This window comes from Phacochoerus africanus, chromosome 12 (assembly GCF_016906955.1).
Source record: "Phacochoerus africanus isolate WHEZ1 chromosome 12, ROS_Pafr_v1, whole genome shotgun sequence".
In the NCBI taxonomy this organism is placed as follows: Eukaryota; Metazoa; Chordata; class Mammalia; order Artiodactyla; family Suidae; genus Phacochoerus; species Phacochoerus africanus.
Window position 1 is genome coordinate 13,156,415 of NC_062555.1, and position 19,758 is coordinate 13,176,172.

General features: G+C 43.0%; 1 protein-coding gene across 2 annotated transcripts in view; it reads right to left on the reverse strand.

The window, feature by feature from the left end:
* GPATCH2 (G-patch domain containing 2) overlaps positions 1-19,758 on the reverse strand; it is a 176,725-nt gene that overhangs the window by 10,848 nt on the left and 146,119 nt on the right. For both annotated transcript variants that reach the window (XM_047755620.1, XM_047755621.1), the window contains exon 9: positions 6,041-6,129. In XM_047755620.1, the coding sequence (XP_047611576.1) occupies positions 6,041-6,129 (89 nt within the window). The remainder of the gene's footprint in view (positions 1-6,040; positions 6,130-19,758) is intronic.

The following is a 19,758-nucleotide window of genomic DNA, read 5'->3' on the forward strand; positions in this document are numbered from 1 at the left end:
CCCCTTGGCAACCACAAGTCTATTCTCCAAGTCCATGAGTTTCTTTTCTGTGGAAAGGTTCATTTGTGCCATATATTAGATTCCAGGTAGAAGTGATATCATATCGTATTTGTCTTTCTCTTTCTGACTTACTTCACTCAGGATGAGAGTCTCTGGTTCCATCCATGTTGCTGGAAATGGCATTCTTTTGATGTTTTTTATGGCTGAGTAGTATTCCATTGTCTATATATACACCACATCTTCTTAATCCAATCATCTGTCAATAGACATTTGGGTTGTTTCCATGTCTTGGCTATTGTGAATAGTGCTGCAATGAACATGCGGGTGCATGTGTCTTTTTTAAGGAAAGTTTTGTTCGGATATATGCCCAAGAGTGGGATCACTGGGTCATATGGTAGTTCCATGTATAGATTTCTAAGGTACCTCCATACTGTTCTCCATAGTGGCTGTGCCAGCTTACATTCCCACCAAGAGTGCAGGAGGGTTCCCTTTTCTCCACACCCCCTCCAGCACTTGCTATTTGTGGACTTATTAATGATGGCCATTCTGACTGGTGTGAGGTGGTATTCAGTCTTTTATATTGTCAGGAGCAGCAATTATTTGCTATCTAATACATGTACTTAAGTGTTTCTTGTGCCATATGGTAATGAAGAGCTGTTTAAGGCTCTACCGAGGCACAAAACTGAAAGGTGGTCTATATATGCAAGAACGGGAGAGTTACATGTAACTTTCCCAGGTTTTTGCTCTATATGCAGATACAGTTTGGTTTTGAAATTAATGGCAACACCCTCCCACCCCCCCAATTCTGCCTGTTTGAAAGTCATGGAAGAGATAAGATAAGCTACAGTGGTAATAAAAAGAGGTAAGAAAATAAAAACGTAATTACTGATAGGACAAATTTGGAAAAGCGAAGAGACAGAGCACCTTGAAAACGAGTTTAGTTATATCAAACGTTTCCTGATTATGTTCATTATGACTTTTAATTGAAAGAGTACCTTTTGGAAAGCTTCGCCTATTTTGATTTACACCTTCCCGACTGCCTTAAATATTCATAACGATTATTTCATTACTGAAGTATCAGTAGGATGCAGAGGGAAAAACTGAGAAGTCACACAAAGCTGTAATGAAGCCTCTTGCCAAGAACTTGAATGTCCACAAAGACACAGGTACCCTGGAGCAACATCTATACTGACACATTGAACTGCAGCAGGCATCTCTGTGCCTAAATTAAAATGTTGAGAAGAACGTCTACCACGTACTATGAATACCCTCCTATGATAATGTTTCAATAGAAAGCAAAACAGTAACAGCAAATACTGAATTTGGATAATAACGAATTTAGTACTGTGAGGTGGATGAAACATTTAAAAAAAATGTAGTCGCCAGAGTATCTCAATAAACATACTTAAATGTCTTCGCTATCAAATCCTCAGTAAGCTCGGACTTCTCCGCAAGACTATGACCACCGCTGCGGATGGCCTTTTAAAAATGTGTTAATACTATTCCTCCTATTTCGCTTACTGCTTTTCTTCACCTTTACCGATGACATTTTTCAAACTATAAAATGCATTCTGCTGGCAAACCTTCTTGCTTCAACAGTTCTCAGTTTTATAACAGGATGCTATTGAGACATCCACTCCCGTTTGGTATGTGACTTTGAATGAGGCAGAGAACAAGCCATACATTTAAAAATCAATACCGAACCTTATCAATATTCATTTTACTTTGTCAATACAAAATGCAAAGGTGAAAGAGCAGTAAATAAGCTAAAGCACTGAAATAAATTCGGTGTTCCTGTCACAATTAATAAATGTTCAACCGATAACACTGCTGGCCGGTCTATAGCCTTATAAAGCGACTCAAATTATGCGTCAATGTTATTGCTACAACAGGGTGGGTAAAATTTTCAATACACCAGCAGATAAAGATGATCAGATGTGGGGTTGTTAATTTCATAGGGGACTTTACATCTTTTAAAAATATTATTTATCATGAACACAATATATAATTGTTTATCTTTAGATTTTTAAATTGTTGTGTAAACCCAGTTTGAGAATATAAAGTGTCTAATTATAGTTTTCTGACAGCTTTTTTGCTATATCTTTTCTAAACCTATTGTTTGACCACATCATATTTCATATATAAATCAGAGAGGATCATGAAACAATATTCAGACTGTCAGCCTTTTAACTCTTATTCCCGATTTGAAATTGGAAAGCGTTACTTTCATCTGTCTTTTTCCAGCTTAGGTTGAATGTTGACTAAAGCTAAAAGAAACTGAAAATATATCTCAATTCCAGATGTGTTCTGGGAGGTCTGCAAGGGCCTATAAAGTGGTAAGAATAGTGTCTTTAAAATAATTCTACATGATAACTCCACTTTGGAAACTTACACACAGAAGATTCTTTGTTATGTGACTGATTATATTCCAGAATTTGAAACTGTAATTTTTGGAGACAAGATGATCTAGGATTCATAACCTCATTATCAAAGTGTATTTATGCAAAGACAGTTCTCACTCGAATTTGGATAATAATCTTCACTTTAGAGTTGATTCATTAGTATTAGAAGATATTCTTTTTAAAACTGAGGACTTTTAAATAACCTCATTCTCTTCCCCTCTGAGAGGAGCGGTTATGTGTGGATTTTTTAAAAATGCATGGAAAATGAGTAACATAATTCTCCTCCTCCAATACTATTTGATTAATTACAAAAATGCATTAAATTTCGATGAACTATGTTCTTTTAAGTAAAAAACCAGTAATAAAACAAAAACCTTGAATCTTAAGAGAACCGACAACAGTTCTGAAATAGAATGTCTGGCGTGTAAGCCTAGGAATGTTTTAGGCTAAAGTTTAATGTTTATATTCATACTCTGTAAAAATGATTTCCTCTGATGCTACTGAGTTGTACCATAAAAATCACCTTGTAGAAATAATTATGTTCTCCTCTCCCCAACCATTATGCATTTTCCTTCTCACTTCACATATGTTCAGAGCATTAGGAGCCGACCCTGATGGTCTCTCTTCCTTACTGCTGGCTCTCAGGTGCTTCAGTCACCTTCTGAAGATTGCTCTTGTCCTATTTCTGCCACCAATGTTTGAATCATTGAAAGATAAGAGAATTCAGGGGACCATGCAACTGGAATGGGAATATTAAAGGATCCTACACCTGCCTCATGAAAAGATTTGAAGAACTCAGAGCATATATTTGCTCTACAAGTGGCTGTATGTTTCTGTATAAAGAGATGTATTAGAAGTATTCTGATGACGGTTCTGTATCTCCACACAGCAGATGTAGATAAATCTTTTATGGGACTTAAGATACATACTAGTCTATAGATATATAAACAAACTACGTAAACTACACAATAGCTTCTCTACATAGAAAGACGTGAGTGTGCGTATATGTGTGTGTGTACAAAATGGCATAAAACATATGGAATAAGATGGTCTTTATATGTAATGCAGTCTCACAAAAAGGCCGTACGTGTGATGTCCTGGAGAGGACATGGCTTTAGGAGTCAGATGTTCGTTTGAATTCCCCCTGTGCCCTTCAGCCATCCACCTTCTTCGGTAGCTGGGAAGAACCTAACCCGTCTCTGAATCTCTATTCTATGGGGCACAGTGATGATAAGCAACAGCTAGATCGTCAAGTTGTTGCAAAGACAAAATCGAAGAACAAAGTTTTGGTAGGCGCCCAAGAAGTGGTAAGTGCTTTTCTCGGAAAGCAGGAACACATTCCGTACACAGGTGTTTCCAGCTTCCCCTTCGGAAAAGTCCACAAAGCTCGAGGACAAAGACTGGCTATTACACGTACAACTGCAGGCATAATTTCACAACGATGGCTTTTACGTGGATGGAACAACTAACTGTATCATGGCTGCTCCAATTTTAAGTTATTCTTCAATTATTTAGTGCTGAACTATAGGGCAGGACTACTGCATAGAGACGTTAAGCTTCACATCTTTTATTTCCTTTGCAATGACCAGGTTCAGGTTTATCATCTATCTATCTATCTACCTATCTATCTACCTATCATCTATATCTATATATTTCCTCCTTCTCACTGTTTACTCTCCTATTGCTAGGAATCTTATTGTCATATTCTCTAATTAATCATGAAAAAATAAAATTTTTCCTATAAAAGATTTCCCTGGCGTTCCTACTGTGGTTCAGTGGGTTAAGGATTTGACTGCAGGAGTTCCCGTTGTGGCTCAGGGGTAATGAACCCGACTAGTATCCACGAGGACTCAGGTTCAATCCCTTGCCTTGCTTAGCGGGTTAAGGATCTGGCGTTGCCATGAGCTGTGGTATAGGCCACAGACGTGGCTCAGATCTGGCATGGTTATGGCTGTGGCGTAGGCCGGCAGTTGTAGCTCCGATTAGACCACTAGTCTGGGAACTTCCATATGACACGAGAGTGGTCCCCAAAATACAAAAATTAAAAATAGTAAAAGAATCTGACTGCAGCAGTTTAGGTCGATGTGGCAGCTCGGGTTAGATCCCTGGCCTGGCCCGGCCCGGTGGGTTAAAGGATCCAGCGTTGCCACAGCTATAGCTGAGATTCAATCCCTGGCCCAGAAACTCCCATATGCTATTGGTACAGCCATAAATTAAAAAAAAAAAAAAAAATTCCCAAATGAAGTTGAGAGGGACAGTTTAAAATCTGAATAGTTAAGGGTCCCAGGCCACAGGCCAATGCTCTAATAATAACTTTGAACTTGATCAAGAACCTACATGGAGAACATTTTCTCATGGTCAGTTTGCTGCATCACAAACCCATTAGGGTTGACCGCTGTTTACTCCTATGTGCGTGTCTACACTTAGGGCCCAGTGTGCTTCCTCTTCTCACAGGGTTTTACCTCTGCCTCCCTCACCACTCCTCACGCACACACACTAATCTTATCCACAGTCTTCCCCTCCGAGCGGGGGTCTCTGCCTTTCCAGGAGGGCGTCCTGCCTCGCTGCTCTAGTGAGTCTCTGTGCTTAGCACCTGTGATTCTGCCTGTACCACACTCATAGGATAACACGGCTTTTAAGGTGGAAATGATGAGAGATCTTCTTCGTCTGTTTTGGCTGCCCCGCAGCATACGGAGTTCATAGGCCAGGGATTAGATCCTTTGGATCCTTAAACCCACTATGCTGGGCTGGGGATTGAACCTGTGTCCCAGTGCTGCAGAGACATTGCTGATCCCAAGGCACCAGAGCCAGTGAGAACATCGCTGGGAATTCTGATGAGAGATTTTTTTTCTCAAAACTTTTTTTTGCTTTTTTTTTTTTAGGGCCGCACCCAGGGCAAATGACTTTCCCAGGCTGGGGGTCGAATCAGAGCTGAAGCTGCTGGCCTACACCGCAGCCACAGCAATGAGGGATCCTAGCCACATCTGCGACCTACACCGCAGCTCATGGCAACACCGGATCGTTAACCCATTGAGCGAGGCCAGGGATCAAACCTGCAACCTCACGGGTACTAGTTGGGTTCTTAACCTGTTGAGCCACAATGGCGACTCCCAATTTTTTAAAATTCTAGTGCTAAACTGCCTGCGAAAAGGCAGATGAATCTAAGACTGCCGCGGAGCTGGGTCTAGAGACCAGCCAGCCGCACGCACAGCCAGGCCGCCGTCTACTGCGTCACGGGCCCTGTGTTCTGAGGCTACTACCGTACTTGTGAATTCATTACTGATAATTGCTTCTGGGGTTACCTGCCTTTTCATCTGTTTATGCCTCGTTTTCCCAACAAGTCTGAAACTTTCTTGAGGCCAAAGACACAGCTTTTGACATTTCGGTATCCCTCCATACCTCAGAGGGAATCTCGCATTTGGGCAGGGGTGGAAGAAATACTTTCGTGGTCAGCTGCCTGGAAAACCCACCCCAGGAACGTACAACACACTCTGACACCGAAGACAAAAGATCCGATTTTCCAGTTTCTTAGAATCATGGCTCTTCCTCTGGACAAGTGATGAAGGCTTATCTCGAGTTTACTCTTGAGGATTTATGAACTTGGCATGTGTGTTCTGCCCCCAGCCCTTTCCTTTTACCTGCGATGGTAGGTCCAGGCAGAGGTGCAGCCTTTCTTCTCCGTTTGATATCTCCCGTGCATAGGGATCCTAAATGCAGGCTTGTTTGCCTACAAGTAATTATCAGAAAAAAAAACTATTAACAAAGGAGGAAAAAAATGACACATAAATACACAGCTTGTATAATCTGAACCTAAATCAAAACATTCTCAACAAAGATGGAGCGGCACAGTCAAACCACCAATCTTGTTTATATCGAAACATAATTACGTTTGTTGACAAGCATTCAGCCGCTAAATGCGCCATCATAAATTGTTACTGGAATGAATAATATAAAAGGAATGCTTTTTAATTTTCAAAACTGGCAATCTTTCTGGCTCAACATAAAATCGAGCACTGTTGCTTCTGACAGGAAAATAGCTAAGATTAATTATCTAAAGAGATCACAATATTGTTGCTAGGTTATCAATTGGTTACTAATGCTTTACTGTCAGAACAACATTTATTACAGGAAAAGTATGATCAATTTCTTTTAGGATATCAGGCGGCAGCAAATTCTCTTCAAACATTTTAAACAGATGGAAGGAAACGGTGATATTCTTCCTTATAATTCACATGATTAGAATTCTTCAGTTAATTATTTATTCGCTAGGTGAGGAAACATCATTTGAAAGTACGAATGCGGTTCTACTGTTACTAAACAGGCTAACATGATACTGTATTACATCTGTAAAGACATGATATATAAGAACTGAGAAGTAGAGCTGCTTCTCTCGGAACCCAAGTTAGACTGCCCTGTCTGTTTCACGGACTCCTAAATTGAAGAGTTTTGGAAAAACTGGAAACGGCTCAATTGGAAGTCAAGACAAATTTATAAAATGGGAAAGATTTAAAAGTCTTCAAATTTTTCAAGCTATTGAAGATTCTTGCATTCATTTCCTGGATTATAACCCCTGACATGGGGTTGGGATAATATCTGTGGATCATGAAGCAGAAATAGATAAAGCATGTTTATTAGAAGTCATTTTTTTTTTTTTAAAAAAAGAGATATCTGGGAGTATCCTGAAGTTTTATAAGGCCCGTTGAAAACAACCATATTATTAGAGAAAAATGTAAAAGGAAAAAATTATTTCAGGCAAACCTGAAAATATATACTTCTACATTTATACTCATGTGTAAATATAATGAAAAATTGGAGTTGGGAGTTAAGCTATTTTAAGCATAGGTTCTATCTTCAATGCACCAAATAAAGTATAATTAATGAACTAGCTAATCCAAGGGATATATACAACCAAAGAAGGATACTGTGAAAAATCTATCAATATAGGGAAAAGCAAATAGGTGCTGGTCTAGTTTTTTTTTCTCTTTCTATCGACAGCATGCTGCTTCTCTTTTATAGAGCAAACATTTATTATTATCAAAAAATTTTTAAAAAATTAGTTCAATTAATGACTAACTTTATAGAAATACACATACTATATATATATCTAAAGGTTTATTAACATGCATAACTAAATTTTTATTGGGTTTTGAGGTGTAACTTTAGTTCATAACGCTGAAAAATGATTATAATGACATATTTGAAAAAATGATACAGCAATTTAGAAATTTGGCATTCCCGTCATGGCTCAGCAGACTAGGAACCATGAGGTTGTGGGTTCCATCCCTGGCCTCGCTCAGTGGGTTAAGGATCCGGTGTTGCTGTGAGCCGTGGCGTAGGTCGTGGAGGTGGCTTGGGTCTGGCGTTGCTGTGGCTGTGATATAGGCCAGCAGCTGCAGCTCTGATTTCACCCCTAGTTCCATATGCTGCAGAAGCGGCCCTAAAAAGACAAAGAACTTTTTTTCTTTTTAGGGTTTCACCCGCAGCATATGGATATTCCCAGGCTAGGGGTGGGATTTGAGCTGCATCTGCGGCCCACACCACAGCCACAGCAACACTGGATTCCAAACCCACTGAGCAAGGCCAGGGATCGAACCCGCATCTTCACAGAGACTACAGCAGGTTCTTAACCCACTGAACTCCCGTGGGAACTCTTGAAAACTACACTTTGAGAGTACATCTTTCTGGTCATCTGATTCCGCCTCTAAGGGAGCTGTCTGAAAGCAAGTGGGAAATCGTTCTTGTCTGCAGTAACGCAAAGGAACTGTGTCCTGAGGACAGACGATTCTCCCTCCTGTGGAAAAAAGCCAGTTTGCCGCCGTCTGCACGTTTATTCCACCTTCCACACGCCGTGTACATTTGTGCCTCTTTCGTTTCTCCTTTGAACCCATGCTAACAGGTGCGAGGCTCCCTAATTAATCAAAGAGTTAAATAAAATCTCAAACACACACTCGGCATTTCTGTAGAAGGGACATGACTTTACCTTTCTGTATGAAGTTATCCTTGAATATCTCTGATCCCTCGTGAACCCCACCCCTACCCCCAAAAAAAGACTGGAGTGGTCTCTCTTCTGCAAAACAGTTCTGACGTGCTCAGATATCAGGACCGGTTGAGGAGGGGAAGCTGACACCGTGGACACGGGAATCAGGTGGGAATCTGCATTCTGCGGTGTGGCCCTTTTGTGTTCGAGCTGTGAAAACCAACCCGTGGACTAGCTCCTTCTGATCCTCATGTTAAAATAGGACAAATGTTCCTGGATGAAGCCCCTGCGGGCCAGGTCCTCCATACCCGTTGCTCAAAGTCTCTCTCTATCCTTCTAAATGATGAAGACTGTTCTGCTTGGAGGAGTCTGAGTAGGTCTGGGATGATGGAAGAACGCAGGGTGTTCGGATTTTATAGCAGCAGTGGGTCATTCAAGGGCATCTCTCAGGGGAAAGCTACCCAGATTCATGGGATGCTGAAGAGCCAGGTGTGGGAGGGTAACTAGGTTTGCGAGTGGTCCAGACATATGCTTCCTCCCCGGCTATCAGTCTCTGTTATGATTGGGAATAATATCAAGTTGGGAGTTCCCTGGTGGCCTCATGGGTGAAGGATGTGGCATTGTCACTGCAGTGGTGTGGGTATGATCTCTGCTCCGGAAATTTTCACATGCTGTGGGTGCGGCCAAGCAAAATAAATTTTTTAAAAAAGGATAATATGAAACTGCCACACAATGAAACTTGTTTTAACATGTGTCAGTGAGGAGCAGGGCAGGGGTGGGTAAGTAGTCAATGAAAAGTCAATTCTGGATTATTTAAAAAACTAAGTCTGTTCTTGATGACTTTTAGATTTATTTAAAGCTCAAACTAAACTTAGAAAAAAATTAGCCAGGAGCATCCTTCTTAAGAAGTAACCTTTTTAGGGAGTTCCCCTTGCAGCACAGCAGAAACAAATCCAACTAGTATACATGAGGATGTGGGCTCGATCCCTGGCCTCGCTCAGTGGGTTGGGGATCTGGCATGAGCTGTGGTATAGGCTGCAGATGCAGCTTGGATGCCAAGTTGCTGTGGCTGTGGTGTAGGCTGGCAGCTATAGCTCCGATTTGACCCGTAGCCTGGGAACCTCCATATGCCACAGGTGCAGTCCTATAATAGCAAAAAAAAAAAAAAAAAAAAAAAAGAAAGAAAAAGAAAAAAGAAATACCTCTTTACAAATCATGAGATGTATTTGAGGGTCTGACACGTGGTGGCTGCTCACTGTGACTATTCTTTTTTTTAATTTTAATTTTTTTTTTCATTTTAGGGCCACACCCATGGCATACGGAGGTTCCCAGGCTAGGGGCTGAGTTGGAGCTGCAGCTGCTGGCCTACACCACAGCCACACCAACGCAGGATCCAAGCCATGCCTGGGACCTACACCACAGCTCACGGCAATGGTGGATCCTTAACCCACTGAGCGAGGCCAGGGACCGAAGCTGCGTCCTCATGAATACTAGCTGGATTCGTAACTTCTGCTGAGCCACACTGGGAACGCCTCACTGTGACTAGAAACACAGCTTGTTTTTACTTACTTTGTTCTTGAGCTAGTTGTATAAAACCGGAGTCTTCTAATTGCTTGAGAAATCACTCTCCCCAAGTCAGTACTGCCTTTACAACTTTGTGATTTTTGTACGCTATTGAAATTGATTCGGAAGACCTATTGACAAAGATGGTGCCAAACTTCCCAAAAGATCCCTCTTCTAAAGCCTTTTCCTCCTCTGCTGGGCCCCCGATGCCCTTTCAGGTATCTTTACAGAACAGGTGGAATATAAGGTTTTCCTTCACCCCCTCCCCCACCCCCACCCCAGCTACAGAAGGGAAAAGAGACAAACGCTCAAGGAGAATGAAGTTAATAAAGTCAGTACCCTGAACCCGAAGACCTGAGCCGTAAGAAAAACAGCAAGCTGTATTTCGGTAAAAATTCTATCAAGAAGTGACTCCCTGCTACAGCACATTGAGAGATCTGGATTATTGATCAGTAAGATTACCTCATTTGAGCGCGTCCCTCCCCCCCTTTCCTTCAGACAGGTGCACTGGAGTTGCTACGAACAGCACCACGTAAGGTCGGCTGTGTTATTTAATTGTCACTCTTCATGTAAAACAGGACGGTTATTGTTTAATTTAAAATCAATGAATATCTCAAAGGCAGCCCAGTGGCTTCTGTTCCAATTAGTTATCTGTCTTTGCCAAGAACGACACATGGATTCTTAGCCACAATGTTTGTTGTTTTTGCTGCGGTGTTTCAAACACCGACCATACACGGTCCTCCGAACAGACCCAAAGTTATTCAGAAAATGTTAAGATCCTTTTGTTAAGGCTGTGTTAGGAAATTACCCATCAGCGTATTTGTTTTAGTCAGAGCATTTGCTTGGGTGGAGAAGAGGGGAGAGAAATCAAATTCCTATAACTTTATACCTGCTGACACCTTAAAATGCTAGGGGTAAGCACACACATATTTCTGAGTGGAAAGGACAATGAAATAATGCTGTTTCATTGAGGACTGATAAGCACTGTCCCTGAATTATGATTTGAAACATCGTTTCCCATGTCCGCCTTTGGAAAAATCTCCTATTAAATATGAGAAAGCAGAGCTCAGAAAGAACTCTTCCTTTTGTGTTGCTTCTGAAAGACTTCACTTGGTTTATCCCTTCACCCTTCTGAATGGGGTGGTGGGAAGAAACAGGGCATTTTATCGGGAGGGAAAAAAAAGCGGAAAAAAAAAAAAGCAACAAAATAAAAAAACTAAAAAGAACAAAACACAGAATCAAAAAATCCTAGGGAGGACCACCTTGCCTGAGAACTTGGCTTTGACAAGGGCTGACAAGGGCTGAAGCAGGCAGTGTCAAACACAATAATATTAAAGGGAATTCCATAGGAACTTGTCTTTTCGTTGTAGGCGCATTTACAAATAGAGGCTTTTCAGAGCATTAGGCCTAGTTAAAGCTGCCCCCTGGATAAAATGTGTTCCCAAGCTGCCGAGGAGAGACAAGCAGATGTGACTGTGGGCCCTGGCATTTGGCAAGAACACTCACTGTCAGTTAGAAACATATAAGCCTGGACAGGGCATCAGCTGCACGGAGGCGAGGCGGGTCTGCAGTGTCATTGGAGGGGCAGTCCTGTGCAAATCCAGCCCCGTGTGAGCTTGCTCTTCGAGATTCGAATTCCCCTCTCTTCCCCTTTACTCGGTGTCAATCTGCTTCAGCATATTAGCCGAACACGTCAACATCAGTATCTAGCTCTTCTGTACCGACAGGCACATTAAGTATCAAGTACCATTGAGCATCAATATTTTTTAACTACTAGGATCATGTTAAATCTAAATCTTTTTTTTTTTTTTTTTTGGAGGGGGATAAGAGGGGACATGCAACGTAAGCCTCTGAGAAGAGTGACTTGTCATACCCTGGCTCCTGCCTGGCAGAACTGAACAATCCCCAAGTCATGCTGACGCGTCTCCAGTGTGGATGGGGTGGATGGGTGGGGGAGCGGAGGTCTGGAGGATTAAGGCTTGGAGTTACAGCATCATATCAACCCTAAGAGGCGCCCTCCCCGCCCCACTGTAACAGCTCTGAGATTGGGATGTGTCTTACAGTGGCTTGTTAGATTCCAGTTGGCAGCACTGTTTCTGTTTTAAAGACATAAAATAATGGTACTTAAAAACCAATGGCACCTTGAACTTGATTAAAAAAAAAAAAAAGCATAAACCATTAAAAAGTAGGTCTAGCAAGATTTTTTTTTTTTTCCCCTTTTATGGCTGTACCTACGGCATATGGAAGTTCCTGGGTCAGGGGCTGAATCGAAGCAGCAGCTGCAGGCCTACACCACAGGCATGGTGACACCGGCTCCCAGCCACATCTGTGACCTACGCCGTAGCATGTGGAAACATCGAATCCTTAACCCACTGTAGTGAGGCCAGGGATTGAACCAGCATCCGCACAGAGACAATGTTGGGTCCTTAACCTGCTGAGCCACAACAGGAACTCCAGCAAGATTCTTGCTTTTTTACTGGTGTTTTCTTCCGACGTCCCTTCTGGTGCCTGAAAAACCCTGTGCATTTGGTACTGTCATTCACCCCCCACCCTTCCATCAGTTCTTGGTTCTGGCACTTTCTGTCTCTTATGGCTTTGGTCATGTGACACCATGTTTCGGAAGAGTCCTGACTTCAGCAAGTGGTTTAGGTTATCTGTCCGTCAGGCACCGAGGGCAGTAGTTCCGTCCATCATCGGGCCCTGGCTTTATTCTGGACACACCTTATCTCCTTATAAACCTTCTGCTCTCATGGTTCTTTTAGATTTAGGTCATTGCTTGGACTTTCCCCAGATGCTAAATGCAGCTGGTAACTGGGTATCTAAGGCTGTGGGCTGCCTCGACCAATCCCCAGCTGCTCCTGGCCTCCCAGCCTGTCCACTGTCTACCTGCTGGGCAGTTCTTCCCTGGGTTTCCTCTGGGCTGGGTTACAGGCCAACAAGCACATAGCCGTGGAGCTCCCAGCCAGTGGGAGGGCGGGACGGGATGCTTGTGTGTCAGGAGGCTCCTGGGGAGCCCAGGGACCTGGGTCACTCCCCGACGCCCAGCCAAGGCCTCGCCAGGCTTCTCAGAGCACAGTCCGCGTGGCCGAGCTGCAGTGAGCAAGGGGGAGCCGTGCGGGAGATGGTGGGAGCCTTCAGGCGGCCTGGAGTCTCACGGCATCATGTGCAAAATGTGTGTGTGCATATTTTAAACAAGATTCCATGATTCCTGACGGAACCATGGACAGAGACAGGAGCCCGACACTGTAGTCGTATGGTAAACTAGTACTCATAATTTAGACTAGAAAATGCCTATCTTACAATGTCTATGGAATGTTTAAAATACTCTGTACACAGAGGCCACCTTTTCTGCCTACAGTAGCACAAACAGTAGAATGTAATAATGTTAAGTTTAAAAAAAAAGCCTTCATCCGATATCTACGCTTATCCTATGGTCCATCTAAAAAGCAACGCCTCATCCTGTCTCCTTATCCTTTTTTTTTTTTTTTTGCCTTTTCTAGGGCCACTCCCACGGCATGTGGAGGTTCCCAGGCCAGGGGTCGAATCGGAGCTGTAGGCACCGGCCTACGCCAGAGCCACAGCAATGGCGGGATCCAAGCCTCGACTGCGACCTACACCACAGCTCACGGCAACGCCGGATCCTTAACCCACTAAGCAAGGGCAGGGATTGAACCTGCAACCTCATGGTTCCTAGTCAGATTCGTTAACCACTGTGCCACGATGGGAACTCCTCTGTCTCCTTATCCTGCTTTGCTTTTCTTCATGGTACCTGAAACTATGTCTAAGGCCATGACCCTGGGGAAGTGTCTGTGCAAAGAAAGGGATGGAAACCATGCGACCAACACTGGGGACGACCATCTCCAGCAGGTGGCAGTTTTCTTCTTAAGCCCCTTGTTCACATCGGACCCGAGTTTTACAGTGAGCATGGGACCAAAAAAAACAAATTATGAGATGAATTTGGAAACAGTACATAACAGAATTAAGAAACGGAAGTGGGTTTGGCAGCTGGAGGTCTTGGTCAAGGGCAGGGTGGGACGTGTGACCTTGTGGATGTTGAGGTGTTAGACGAAGCCTGAGGTTCTGCTGGCCTGACCTGCCTGAGTCCCTGAGAGAACCTCTTCCCTCTAATGCCGCCAGTTCTGTTTTTCCAACTAGTTCTCCAAAGAGGCCAACTGGTCACCATACTTGTCAATGTCTGAGAAGGATTTGTACCCATCTCTGGCACACGACTGAAGCTCTCTTTGCCTCAATGTCTTTTCCTTCAAGAGCTGTGATTAGATTAACATTGATCGCAAAGGTTTTTTGAAGCGTTTACTTGGCGATCATTGATGTAAAATATTTGCCCAAGTGCTGCCCACAGAGGCAATCGCTAGCTGTTAGGTATTCCATTGACTATTATCATCCTCTCCGCTTTCCAGATAAGCAGCCCAGGACACAGAGAGGTGAGGTCACTCACCCAGGGTCACACAGGTCGGGGGTCATGAGGATGTAATAGGGCCGGAAGAAAGCTCCGCATCAGGAAACAGACACCAAACAAATACACGACAGTATAAGCTCATCACATCGCCACGCTGTCAACATCCTACAAGAAGGAGCTAAGTCAGGGGCATTTCTAAGTAACAAGAAGGTATTTTTTGGGACGTTTGTAGGCAATACTCTTGAGAGTTCGATTCTGCTGGTTTGAAAGGTGTCACAGCAGGTAAGAAGAAAGCACCCATTTTCATTTCAAAACTCAAGAAACACCCTCGAGACTCTGGCGCGTCTGAAACCCTCTGACTTTCTCAGGTCAGCCCCCTGCCCTGGATCCTCTCTCTGTCACCATGTGGTCCCCCCACTTCAAAGCTGTCTGGCTGCGTCCACCCAAGGGTGTGTCAAGCTTTACCTGAAGCCCTGGGGGTCTGCGATACCTGGTGCTATTCCTGTCTATGTGGATTAACACGCGCTTCTGCATCCCTAACGGGTCCTGTGAATGCTGCTTCTTTTTTGGACCTGTTCATTATTCCAAACGGCACCTCAGAGGTGGTGGCGGTGGTTTTATGCCATTTAGGTGAAGAGAACATTCTGAGTGTGTGTGTGAATGACGACAGGCTCACATCTGGAGGAAAGTTCATCTTCTCAGAGAGCAAAATGATTCAGTAGGTTTCTAAAACTCTACTGGGGAGAACCGCTGTTACAACTTAGTTCCCCTGGTACCGCCATCGGGTTTCCCATGTGTTTCATTCCGTCTGATTCTGTAGCTGATCCCCAAGTCACGCACACGTGCTAACCTACGGGCAATGGTTCTCCCCCCTTGAAGAGACTTTTTTTCTGGTTGCTCACTCTGCCTGCTTCGAAAGCCTGCCCTTCCTTTCTTCAAAGTTCTCCCAGTGCATTTAAGGCTTCTTGAAACGTTCCTAACCTCGCTATCTTTCCCAGTGCTTTTCCGTCAATTCCTTGCCAATCTGTGCCTGTCTCTGTTGTGACACTCGTCCTACAGTACGGCCTCCAGGGGCTTTCAGATCAGAGGGGATTCTCAGTTAAATATACGCTGGAAACCACTTGGGGTCAGGCAGCATGTCTGATTTGCAGAACCCAGCTTTGCTTCTACCATCCGTTAGAAGCACAATAAGTGTTTATTGAAGTAAAACAAATCAACCTACTGTAACAACCACTGTCTCAACCCTGCATTTGGCAATCAAGCACACCTTTTTTTTTTGCCCACCTTGCTGCATGTGGAATTCCCGGGCCAGGGGTCAGATCCGAGCCACAGTTGCAACCGGAGCTGCAGCTGAGGCAACGCCGTATCCTTAACCCACTGTGCTGGCTGGAGGGATCGAACCTGCATCCCAGAGCTCCCAAGATGCTGCCAATCTCATTGCACCACAGTGGGAACAATCATGCATTTTTTAGGATAACACTTTCTTGAATTGTTATTTAAATTCACGCAAAAACACTCACTTGACGATTAACAATTTTACTAGGAACTAAACAAAACAGGAAGAGGAGGACAGCTTCTAACATGAAGTGGCTCTGAGCCTAGAACAGGACACACACATGAACAAGAGGTGACTCTACGACACCGTACATCCACACAGCTACAAGAGCAGGCCACCGCTCTGGGGAAACTGAGGAAAAGTCATTTCACCTGAGGTAAAAATTTGACACTGTCTCTCCAAGCAGAATCTAAGACATTTGAGGCATCTTGGAGTATTCTTTTTTTCTTCACACCACAGTACCTAGGAAATAGTAGGCACTTAGTAAACGGATACTGATTTTATGTCCTTAAGTCCCAGCTGTAACTATCTATTTCTGGAATCTGATTATCCCTGCTACTCAGTGTACAGTTTCAACAACAAGTTTATTCTAACTTTCTTTAAAAATGGGATAGATGGTGTTGACTCTTAAGAGATAAAAGATTACTCGAAATAAGTGTAACTCTTGGATATCTTCATTAAATGCAAGAAGATATGTCTCCACGTAAAAAGTTAGGATGTTGCTGCTGATTGCATCTTGCATCTTATGTACAAGGACTATCACGTCAGACTATAGATTCAGATCGAACCCCACGTTCCCTCTCGGAGAAGACATTATGAAACGCTCTCTAGGGTGGCACCTGGTATTGTTGCCATTTTTAATATCTCTTGATAAAATTATAGGTATTCCTAATACTTGGCTTTTTTGAATGAAGTCCATGCAAGATTCATTTTCACATCCTCTTCATCTAGTGCCGTACAGAATATCTGAATGTTTGTTAAACTGACTTTTTACTTATTGTCTAATTTGATAATTTCTTTCTTTTTTCTTTTACTATTATAGGGCTGCACCCGTGGCATATGGATGTTCCCAGGCAAGGGGTCGAATCGGAGCTGCAGCTCCTGGCCTACACCACAGCCACAGCAATGCGGGATCCAAGCTGCATCTGCGACCTACACCACAGCTCACCGCAATGCTGGATCCTTAACCCACTGGGAGAGGCCAGGAATCAAACCTGTGTCCTCATGGATCCTAGACGGGTTTGTTAACTGCTGAGCCACAAAGAGAACCCCTATGTGATAATTTGTGACTCTAAGCCAAGCTCTAAGTTCAGTAGCATTTTGGAACAGAAGTGCTGAGTTTCTTTCTGCCACCAGCTTCAGGGAATGATGGCATTAAAAGGCAGGGCAGAGAAGATATTTTATTACCTTAAAATTATTTTGAATACATGCTGGTTTCTTACATCTTGGAATTTATTATCCAACTTACCAGGAACATCCAAGCTTACTGAGTGTCAATTATATATGGGGTATTATGCCCAATACTTTCACATACTTTATATCATTTAATCCTCACAAAAACCCATTATAGATCTGAGGAATCAGAGGTCCAGAGACACTGTTACTTGTCAGAGATCACATACAAAAAAATAAAGTTCTTGTGTTTGAACCAAGGAATGCTTGCATCAAAAGAATCCTTTTTTTTTTCTCCCATACCACGCCACCGCATCCAACTTAGTTTATTATACTCCATTTAATAAACGTCTACTGAAAGTGTAACGCATGTCATGCCCTATGCCATAAAACAGGATTGAGAAATAAAAACGATATGGCTTTCATTTGCTAGGGGTTAAAGTCTACCAATCATGTGGGAAAATGATTTCAACTCAATATTCAGAGAACTCCAAACCAGCATGTAAAGCATTCACGGCCCCTGGCTGAGAGGACACATCTGAGAGACACAGAGGCCCTGGGGAGCCCCCAGGAGACGCAGTATCTGGGGCTCCGTTGGCAATTGGGTATGGCGGGAGCTGGACCTCGTGGAGGAGAGGACATCTCATTGTGTGCATCAAGAGGGAGTAAACGCAACAAATCTGTCCATTCACAATGCTTTTAAATGCTCTAGAAACAAAGAATGAAGCTGCCTGTTTGAATCAGTTTATCAGCTCAACTGATGATTCAATTCAGTGGAAAATGCTTGTCCGTAAATTTTTTGCAGATATTCTGGATTTTATTGTACCTGTAGTTAAAAAGTTACTGCTCTAATGCGGATCCGTTTCCAAAGCAGCTCTTTTTTGTTGTTGTTGCTTTTCTAGGGCTGCGTTTGATGGCATGTGGAAGTTCCCGGGCTAGGGGTTGAACAGGAGCTGCAGCTGCTGGCTACACAGCCACAGCAAGGCGGGATCCCAGCCGTATCTGCAAACTACAACACAGCTCATGGCAATGCTGGATTCTTAACCCACTGAGCGAGGCAGGGATTGAACCCGCATCCTCATGGTTACTAGTGAGGTTCTTTACCGCGGAGCCACAATGGGAACTCCATCTAAGGCAGCTCTTAAAGTTGAGGTTTTGCTCATTCAGTAGAGCCTAGAATTCACGTGCGTGATTGACTTGGCAGATACGGGCTGAAGACCTAGCTCAAAGAAGGCCCAATAGATATAATAAGGAAATTTTGAAAAAAACAAAAAACGAAAAACCAAAAACCAAAGCAATGACACAAAATAAATATGAAAAGTCGTAATTGGAGAAAATCTTGAAATTTATCTTGTAGGGAGTGTTTTTATGATGTATTCAATTTCATTTCTAGTGATCGGTCTGCTCACACCAGTCAGAATGGCCATCATTAATAAGTCCACAAATAACAAGGGCTGGAGGGGGTGTGGAGAAAAGGGAACCCTCCTGCACTCTTGGTGGGAAAGTAAGCTGGTACAACCACTATGGAGAACAGTATGGAGGTACCTCAGAAAGCTATACATAGAACTACCATATGACCCAGCAATCCCACTCTTGGGCATATATCCAAACAAAACTTTCCTTAAAAAAGACACATGCACCTGCCTGTTCACTGCAGCACTATTCACAATAACCAGGACATGGAAACAACCCAAATGTCCATCAACAAGACAACTGGATTAGGTATATATAGATGATGGAATACTACTCAGCCATAAAAAAGAACAACATAATGCCATTTGCAGCAACATGGATGGAACTACAGACTCTCATAGAGTGAAGTAAGTCAGAAAGAGAAAGACAAATATGGTATGATATCACTTCTACCTGGAATCTAATATACAGCACAAATGAACATTTCCACAGAAAAGAAAATCATAGACTTGGAGAAGAGACTTGTGGCTGCCAAGGGGGAGAAGGAGGGAGTAGGAGGGATCAAGAGCTTGGGGTTAATGGATGCAAACTATTGCTCTTGGAATGGATTTACAATGAGATCCTGCTGTGTAGCATTGAGAACTATGTCTAGATACTTAACATCGCAACACAACAATGGGAGGAAAAAGTATGTATACATGTATACGTAACTTGGTCCCCATGCTGTACAGTGGAAAAAGAAAAAAGAAAAAAAAATTTAACTTAAAAGTAGTAAAACTATCCATTTAACAAGCATACTTCATCCTTGGGGAAAACACATAGAATGACCAACATCAGAATATAGTCTAGTCAAATTCTTGGGTGTTAAAGAAAAGGAAAATAGACACTGAGCATCCAGACAAAATCAAGCCACTGATATGTGAAAGAAAATAAGACTGTATCAGAATTGAAAACAACATTTTTTTTTTTCCTTTTGGCTGCACCTGTGGCATGCAGAAATTCCCGGGCCAGGGACTGAACCCGCACCACAGCCCAAGCTACAGTGGTGACAATGCTGGATCCTTAACTCACTGAGCCACAGGGAACTCCTGAAAACAACATTTTATACAGACAATGGAGTAACATATTTAAAATAGTTAAGGAAGGGAAATATGGGCCATGGATTATACATCTGGCTAAAGTGACCTTTAAATATACAGGACCTGGACAAACCATTAATAATATGCAGGGACTCGGGGAATGTTATTCCAGAGGAGCC